General features: G+C 43.6%; 1 protein-coding gene across 1 annotated transcript; it reads left to right on the top strand.

The window, feature by feature from the left end:
• Positions 1-3104: 3104 nt before the first annotated feature.
• CCN3 (cellular communication network factor 3) lies at positions 3105-9054 on the top strand. Its single transcript, XM_090040552.1, has 4 exons — positions 3105-3503; positions 4641-4892; positions 6613-6821; positions 7742-9054. The coding sequence occupies exons 1-4, from the start codon at positions 3194-3196 to the stop codon at positions 8033-8035; spliced, it is 1065 nt and encodes a 354-aa protein (XP_089896678.1). The 5' UTR covers positions 3105-3193; the 3' UTR covers positions 8036-9054.
• Positions 9055-9318: the final 264 nt, after the last annotated feature.

A 9318-nucleotide genomic window follows, 5' to 3' on the forward strand; every position in this document is an offset into this window, starting at 1 on the left:
TATGCATGTGCCTAGGCTGGTTTGGATGTGTGTGTGTGTGCACCTCATTTCTTTGTGTGTTTGTATATGTGCAATTGTGTCACACCCTCCTGTCTAACAGTGCAATATTGAGATTCTGAGAGTTGGCCTGACCTCACAGGGCTACAAAGGCACTGAGTATGGCAAAAGACACAAGATTCAGGTTATGGAGAATGGAAACAAATCACTTTATGCAAATCACCAATAAAAGTTTAAAGTCACTGATAAAGTTCTTTCAATCTTGATATGGCAGAGAAATTCCTCTACTATCCTTATGTTAATATTGCCATGTTTACACTTCTAAGTCATTAACCAGGAGTCATAGTTATCTAATGTAATCCAAAACAACCCCTAAGATCTAATTTTGCCTCGTGTTAAGGTCTTAGTACAACTTTGCAGCTGGAGTCTAAGATCACCCAACACCAGTTAAGTTACTTTCTTTTTTCACCTGTGCTGATGTGAAGCAAGCCAGAATCATTCAGGTAATGATCAAAAAGCTGCTGGGTGCAAACAGCCAAAACTGACCAGGCAATCAGAACCATCTGCCTTATTAATTAGGGAGCAAAAAAGGTTAGAATGGCATTTCTAATTCAGAACAGAGTAAGACTGATTTTATTAATATGTATTGGGACTATATGTCCAATCGGCTTCAGAGACTGGAATGGCTATCTTATCTGGAAAAGGAAGTGTTTATATTTTTTAACAAGATTTCTACCTTTAAGCCCAAAAAAGGATAAATTGTCTAAAAGTCCTTGTTGCTATTACTACTCTAAATTATATGGCTTTCCTGTAATAAATGCAATTATAGCTATATTTACAAACATAAAACCCGTGAAGTCTTTATTAAGAATCCATAAAAACAGTTAGGTTTATATATTTGAAACACTTTGGTTAAACTTTAATAAGAAAAAAAAAACAACTTTCCCTGAAGTTTTATATGAGGAAATCTTTTGCTTAATAGTCTCTAGATGGCTTTAAAGAGTGGTGTGAAATGACCTTATTGGTGGGAAAGTCAGCTGTAATATCTTAGGGTGGCTGAACTTACTGAGGTTATCTTCCTTTTCTGAGATGTTCACATGAAGAGAAAACATATCCTCTGCATATCTCCCTATTTTTTGGTGCAGGAGCCCAGAAATCACAGGCACAGCATGATACCTTATTAGGTACTTCAAGATGGAAGACTTGGCAAGCTCTTTTTTTTAAAGGCATTGCTTACAACTTGTCTTGCTGGTACAAGCACACAACAGCATTGCAAAGAATTGCTTTGTATTGGCTAAGAAAGCTGAGAGGCAAATATAAAAAAAGATGGAGACAGGGAAAATGGTCTATTAAGTTGGACGGGTTGGCCAACTTGTGGCACTGGTCCCACATTATAAAAATAATTGGCGTTTAAGGGGTTAAGATATAAAACATTCAGTGGTAGGGGTAAATGGGCAGCAGGTAAATCTGGAAAGGGGGACACAATAAGAAAAGGTTTGGGAACCTCTGCTGTAGCAGCATAAATCGCCAGGAGAGCCCCATTCAGCTAGGTGCTACCAAAACAAGCTGCATATCACCATTTTCTGTACTAAAGCTTCTGTGCTGGCAGTGCTTGTAACAGGTAAATAAAGTAACCCAGTGGTCTTCTGCTTCACCACCCCTTGTAATTAATGGGGTTTAAACAAAACCAGGCCACACTTAATTTGAAGGACAAAATTAAAAACTGCACAAAAGAACTTAAGGAACTGCACAACTGGTTTGCTGTGCGCAGTAACCATAGAAGGCACAGGATGCAGGCACACATCTGTCTTTAAAGACGGACAGCTGGGACCGCCAACCCAGGCAACGTTACAAAACCAGTGTGTCATCTCAGCAGCACGTGCTTCAAGTGAGTGTATCAAGTCTGTCCTCTGCTGGCTTCTCAAACTCTCTCTTCTCATTCTCAGGCTCTTTCTTAAAGCTCAGGGGTGAGGACTGTCAGCACAGTACTCTGCAGTATGGACAAAGCAGGAGCCCTTGGTCCTTTGGGAATCCCGGCTGCAAAGCTTCGTGCCTCCCTTAACCTTCAGTTTTCCTTTAGAAGGAAAGAGCAAGCCGTGCCTGACAACTGGCAGTCAGAAAGAAATGCCCTGCTCTAGAACTCTTGGTTCAGAGATGATACCTTTTATTAGACCAGGGAAGAAATTGCAAAAAAAAAAATCTTTTTCTGCAAGCTTTTGGGCACAGACACCCTTCCTCAGGCTCAGTCAGTCACCTAATGCCCTGGGGAAAGGTGCTGAGGATTTCTGGTGCGCCTAGGAGCTGAACTGAACACAAAGTAGGCCCAATGCTGCTACCCAGCTTTTCAGCTGGAACCGCCCGATCCTTTACCCAGCAAGGAGCCAAACCAGCTCACGGATAAAGGAATCACGCTCCGGACTCCTTCCCAGCCAGTGGGCAGCACACACCTCGCATGCTCCAGGGGCTCCAGCAGCACCTCAGAGTGGGTCTGCCACAGGTTTTTCATTACTAATATTATAATGAAAAACCTGGATTTGTTTTTGCTCTGTTCTTAACCTGAATAATAGAGTCGAGAGACGACCAGAGGAGAGCCATGCAAATGATTAGAGGACAGGAGGGCAGGCCTTATGAGGAGAGGCTGAGCGCCATGGCACCCTTCAGCCTGCAGAAGCGCAGGGTCAGGGGGGACTTAGTGGCAGCCTATACGTACATGAGGGATGTGCACACTTGTTCACCAGGGCCCCCCATGGGAAGACTAGGTCCCATGGTCACAAACCACGTTAGGCTGTCTGAGTCCCCAGGGCCTGGAATAAACTTCCCCCAAAGGTGGTGCAGGCATCTACTCTGGATGCCTTTAAGAAGCACCTGCATGCCCATCTTACTGGCATCGTGCGACCCCTGCATCTTGCTGGGCTCATTCCTCCCCCTGCTGACTGCCGGGCCCCGGGGCGGGGGCTGGCCCATGATCTTGCCAGGCCCCTTCCAGCCCTGACGCCTCTGAATGGGATGTAGTAAAGCTTCTGGTTCCTTTTCCACTCGGAGAAAACTCACCTCGTGTCACACGTGAGCATGCCACCGCCCGCGGGTCCCAGGCCGCGGGCCCCGCCCCGCCCCGCCCGGCCGGGCTCCCCGGGGGCGGCCGCGGCGCTGCACATAAGCGGCCGGGCGGGGGGAGCCGAGCAGCAGCGGCAGCAGCATGGGGCTGGCGGGCGGTTGCCTGCTGCTGCTGCCGCTCCTCGGAGCCCTGCGGGCCGGGGCCGGGGCCGGGGCCGGGGCCGGGGCCGACGGCGGCGGCGCGGAGGCGGAGGCGTGCCCGGCGCAGTGCGCGCGCTGCCCCGCGGAGCCGCCGCGCTGCGCGCCCGGGGTGCCGGCCGTGCGGGACGGCTGCGCCTGCTGCCCGGTGTGCGCGCGGCAGCGGGGCGAGCGCTGCTCCCGCCTCCAGCCCTGCGACCACGGCCGCGGCCTCCAGTGCGAGCGCAGCCCCGGCGCGCCCGGCGTCTGCGTGGGTGAGTGCGGCGCCGCTCGGCCCCCGCCCGCAGCGCCGCTTCTGGTTCCCAGCCGGCCCCCCGCTTGACTGATTTTGTTTATTTATTTATTTGTAAATTTTTGTGGAGACTTGATTTTTATGATGGGCGGCCTGCTGAGTGTACTTGGGTGCCAGCTGGTCTTGGAGCCGTACGGGGGGAGGGGGGGGCATCTTCTCAGGAACTGGGAAGCAAGAGGTGTAGGAGTGCCGCAGCAAAGGCATCTCCTCCGAGACCGGCCGCGGGCTGGTGGAAGACGCGGCCTTCCCCGGATCCGTTGGGTTTCTGTCCCGTTATCAAACAGCACTGTGCTTGGCGCGTGAGCCATACAGCTGGTAACATTTACATTTCCCGCTAGCTAAAAAAAACCCCTTGCCTCCAGTGTGGTTGTATTCACTTGGGCATAGAACGGACCGACTCTTGATGCCCAGGAAGGCTGGATCTTGCTTTATAAATCTGTATCTTTACCTATAATGATGGTGGGACCCATGAAACAATATCTTTTTTTTTACTCTTTTTGCCTAGTTTGTATTTTTTTTTTTTTACTTTGTATGTAATCTAGCAAATGAGTGTGCCTTCCAGGAAACCTATATTTGTGTTTGCTCTGAGCTTAACCTGAATAATATAGTGAGAGACTCCTAGCATACTAGTAAAGCTTCCGGTTTATTTTTAACTGGAGAAAAACTGGTGTGGCACATGATCACATGTAACACAATACATCTGCAGCCCCCTTTTTCAAAATCCTAAATCTGCCCATGGCTGCTGGAGCCCCTTCTGCAGTGACATGGATAGCCTTGGAGGAGATAGGGCACAGCCCAGGACCTGGCACTGTCTCCTATCTCTCTGTGTTTGAATAATAGTGGGTGGGGGGGGGCTGTGTAAGGGTCCCCATGTCCTTGCCCACCTCCAATTGCAGCCTGGGCACCTGTTTCTCAGGGTTTCCTCTCCCTGCTCATATCTAGGGCTCTCGCAACCTAAGCAGAGCCAGGAAACTGGTGGCACTTATCCACTCAGTTGCAATATCACCCCCTGCCCCTCAAGTTCTGAGCAGGGCAGATAGCACTAAGTGACCCGCTGTCCTGCTTTTACACCTAACTTGTACTTTTCCTTTTCCACTAGTGCTCGAAGGAGACAACTGTGTGTTTGATGGGATTATCTATCGCAGCGGAGAGACCTTCCAGCCCAGCTGTAAATACCAGTGCACCTGCAGAGATGGGCAGATAGGCTGTGTGCCCCGCTGTAACCTTGACCTCCTGCTTCCAGGCCCGGATTGCCCTTTCCCCAGGAAAGTCGAAGTCCCTGGAGAGTGCTGTGAGAAGTGGATTTGTGGCCCTAAGGATGAAGTGATGTTAGGAGGTTTTGCTATGGCTGGTGAGAAACTCAGACCAGATTTTTTCACTGTATGTTCACCTTAGCCACACAACAGCTCTGTATTAGAAACATCCTATTATTAAAACTAGAACTCCACTTTCCAGGTTTTCTTTAAAAGCCAAGCAAACTCCATAATGGCCAGGCAAGCAACCAGGAATTGCAAAGCCATTAAACTATATTCAGAGAAGACCACATTTTAAAAGCAATTGGCTTCTCTTTCTTTGCAATGTTCACCCCCCAAATATTAGCAATTTAGTATAGTGTATAATACTGGTTCTCCCATAAATAACACTGCATAAGGACCAAGTCCAAACCTTGCAGACTTACTCTTAATTTTTTCCATCTTCAAATCAAGGAGTTGGGTTCAGTTTTTTTCCTTTTAGACTTTGCTACTGACTTTCTAGGTGGCCCTAAGGAAATCATTTAACTGCTGATTTCCAGTTCACTCATCTGGAAAAAAACAACAACAACATAGCCTTAATGATATGTAAATGACAGGGAACTTGAACTCTGGATAATTTGAGACAAGCTATGAACTCTTAGATGAAAGGCACCATGTGACGCAAGTACAAAAAACTGCCACTTTTATCCAATGCTTCCTTGTACAGGTTCACTTTTTATTGGTGGCAGGTTGACCTGTACACTACCTGTTCTGGGGTGACATGGTATTGTCCCATCTTCTGCAACGGTTAGCCCATTAAAAGGCCAGTACTTTGGAGTCTTATCTTTGTAAAAGGGGAGAAAATTCCTTCTCAGGAATTTTGTAGAAAGAGCCATAGGAGTGCTAGAGCTAATGCATCTCCTCTAGAGACCAAGCCCAATTGGCTGGCTGAAAAAACAGGAGTCCCAAGGTCACTTGGATTCATTCTGTTTCTGTCCCATTATAAAACCATGTCATACTTCACTAGTAAACAGTGCAGCTAGTAATATTCACATTTTACAGCTTAATATATGCTTTGCTGGCAGTATAGCAATATAGCATTGATTGCAATCTTTACAGACACTTTGTCTAATCATAATGCCTCAGGATCAATTGACAGTCTCTCTAAACTTCCTCCAGAAACTCAATCTGTTTAATAATTGACGAGTGCTTTAGTCCTGCAGCCATAACAACATTATTTAATTTTCATACTATTTATTAGAATTTGATATCTCAAAAGGGCATATGGCCTTAGGACTTGTGATTTTAAGTATCACAAACCAGTGCCTGAGACTTTCTGCTGGAAAAAGATAAACGTTTTGTAAAATATAGTCACAAACATGATTTGGCAAATGATAAAATTGCTGTCACAACTAGCACTGGCTGTCACTAAAGTTCTGCAGAAATGAACCAAGGACTCCATGGGTATGAATCCTAAGCTAATCTCCGCAAGCAGGGGAGGCAGGGCTAGTGTGCATATGCATACTCTGTTGACTGTACTAAGTAGTATCCATTGTCTTGATTTAAATGGAGGATTTTGATTGCCAGCACTGCCAAGAAGCCACCTTTTAAAATGTTGAAAAAACAAATTTGTGGTATAAAAAAAAAAAATCACTCTAAGAACTAGTTTTTGAAGTTGCCAAATCATATTTCAAAATCATGGATTTAGTTGCTTTTTTTGCCTTATTCACTGATTGTATAATGAACTGGGTGGAGTTAAAGTATTCTGTGAAAATCCAGTGTCTTTCTCATCATGGAGGATTGAGGGTTTTTTTTTTTTTGTTTTTTTTTTATTTCTAGCATACAGACAAGAAGCCACAGTTGGAATTGATGTGTCTGATTCGAGTTCCAACTGTATTGAGCAGACGACAGACTGGAGCGCCTGTTCCAAAAGCTGTGGAATGGGGTTTTCTACTCGCATTACCAACAGGAATCGACAGTGTGAGATGGTGAAGCAGACACGTCTTTGCATGGTTCGACCTTGTGAAAATGAGCAGCCAGCTGATAAGGTATGATCTGAGCACTGGCTAGAGCTACGATTGTCAACCAGGGCGCCACAAGATCCTTATGTGGGTGCCGCACAATATTAGCACTGGTAGGTCTTCAAAGCTATACATGATTCACAAGATGAATCCCAGAGATTTCAAATAGAAATCCAGAGTTTCAAGCACATTGTGGTCTCCGAGTTTTTTGCAACAGAAGAATTGCTCTACTGTTTTTCTCTAGTCAAAAAATGAATGAAAATTAAGAGCTGGCATTTTATGAGGAGTGCCTTGGGTCTAAAATGTTTGAAAACTACTGGGCTCTTTGCCTTGTTTCCTCAAGCTAGTTTTTTCTGGAGTAAAAAATAATGCTCAAATTTGTATTTGCAATTAACTGACATATAAATAAGCTGTTTCCTTAACACTACATTATAGAGATTTTGCGTAGTGAGGATATCCAGTAGCTGGTGATGAGCGCTGTCAGTTAGTATAATGTTTTTAGCATCTTGTATTATAAGTACTGAATGCAGTGATGTAGCATAACTGAGTAATTGTTCAACTTCACCTCTATTTAATATAGCTCCATTCACTTAAAATGTTAAATTTTGAGTTTGGAACTTGGTTCTGAATATAATTTCTTTGTGCTCATTCTGTTGCCAAAACTAAGTCTTATGAAAAAAAGCTTTGTTAAGTTACCAAAGGCATGCACACTGAGAATTAAGGTGTCCATGTCAAAGGTCACATGGGGGGGAGAATTGGTAAAGAACTTCATTGGAAAAGCAGAGACTTACTGGTATAGAGCCAGTGAAGAGACAGGAAACAGGCCTATGTCTTCAAAACCTACAGCAAGACTTGTCATATATCCATGACTATTCTATGTGATTCATTAGGATATTAAGACTTGCCATATTACCCACACTTAATGTCGCTTCATGTCCTCTTTTCAGAAAGGAAAAAAGTGCGTCAGGACAAAAAAATCCCTGAAGGCTATTCACTTTGAGTACAAGAACTGCACTAGTACACAGACCTACAAACCCCGTTATTGTGGGCTCTGCAATGATGGGCGATGCTGCACTCCACACAACACCAAAACAATCCAGGTTGAGTTTCAGTGTCCTCAGGGCAAAGTCATCAAAAAACCAGTGATGTCAATCAGCACCTGTGTGTGTCATAAAAACTGCCCTCAAAATAATGCTTTCTTCCAACAGCTGGATTCAGTGTTCAATGGAGTGAAAATATAAAATATTATTTATATTAAGTGACTTGGAATGTACAAATAGTTTTATATAAAACTTGACCCACAATCAGGTGAATGTAAGAAATGTATGTGTAAAATATCTAATTTTCTCCAAAGTCTCAAGATTTTTTCGTCATCTTGTAGTCAGTTCAACACCTCATGTTACATTTAGAGACACTTTTGTTTTGTTCAGTGTCTTGGATTATACGTTAAACTAGAAGGTGAAGATGAATGGGCAGATGGCAAATCTTTCTCCTTAGAAAAAATTAGGCTTTCAGGGAAATTTTCGCTTCATAGGCAATAGGGCAGGAGTCCTTTAATAACAAAATGATTCCTTGGAACAATGCTTGATTCTATACTATTTGAAGGTTCTGTGTTCTTGTCCTCTTCTATGCATAATATACTAGCTCATTTCATGTTTTTACATATAATTTGTCAAAATAGAAAACTAACTGCAGAAATCCTATTGGCAAGAATGCTTTGCTCTTGGACCTATGTACTATTCTTTGTTTGCACACCTGATTTTATTTTATTTTATTTACTGAAAATCAAGTGCAGTATATGGTGTCAAGAATAACATAAATGGAAGTTTTGATACCAAGATACAGAACACAGATGAGAAGAAGCTACACTAAACTCTGCTGCTACTTCAGCTGCAATTTGAGCCCAATCCAAACCCCATTGAAGTTGATTATCTCAATGGAATGTGGTCCAAAATATGTATACTTATCACAATACACATAAGATGCAAAGAAGTAAAAGACTTGTAAATTCTGAGTAATTGTATTATAATGCTCCATTTTACAGAAAAAGGAATATATGTAAATAGAAACTGTATATATTGTAATATAGCTTATTGTAAATGTCTAAGCATTAGTAAACAAAAGCTTTACTATGTAATAAGAAATCCTGTTCCATCAGTTGTCTTCATGCTAAACACTTCACAAAAGGTGGGATGGGTAAAAGTCAGAACTCAATTAAAAGCAGACCCAGAAATTAAAAATTGCTTAGCAATTTTCAGAACCTAATGTGTCTTTTCTAGTAGTGATCCAACATATTGATTCTGGAAATGGGTGAATAATCGGTGGGGAGGGTAGGTTTGGAAAGTTTCTATCTGCTCAAAGGTATTATATGGTACTTGAAAAGAGTTTATTCCCCAAAGAAGAGACATTCTGTCCAGATTCATGACACAAAGTCTTTTGGTTGTGAAGTTTTGGCCTGTGGTTGTGCATTGTTTTGTTAACCACGGTAGCTTCCAACAACTACTGTGCCACAGTTCTATTTTAA

Source organism: Crocodylus siamensis, chromosome 3, assembly GCF_052110815.1.
Source record: "Crocodylus siamensis isolate JL-2025a chromosome 3, ASM5211081v1, whole genome shotgun sequence".
NCBI lineage: Eukaryota > Metazoa > Chordata > Crocodylia > Crocodylidae > Crocodylus > Crocodylus siamensis.

Bases quoted from the DNA above. Each gene is read 5' to 3' on its own strand.
- CCN3 (XM_090040552.1), top strand. From the start codon at position 3,194: ATGGGGCTGGCGGGCGGTTGCCTGCTGCTGCTGCCGCTCCTCGGAGCC. The intron at 3,504-4,640 runs GTGAGTGCGGCG...CTTTTCCACTAG, and splicing joins CGCGCCCGGCGTCTGCGTGG to TGCTCGAAGGAGACAACTGT. The intron at 4,893-6,612 runs GTGAGAAACTCA...TTTTATTTCTAG, and splicing joins AGGAGGTTTTGCTATGGCTG to CATACAGACAAGAAGCCACA.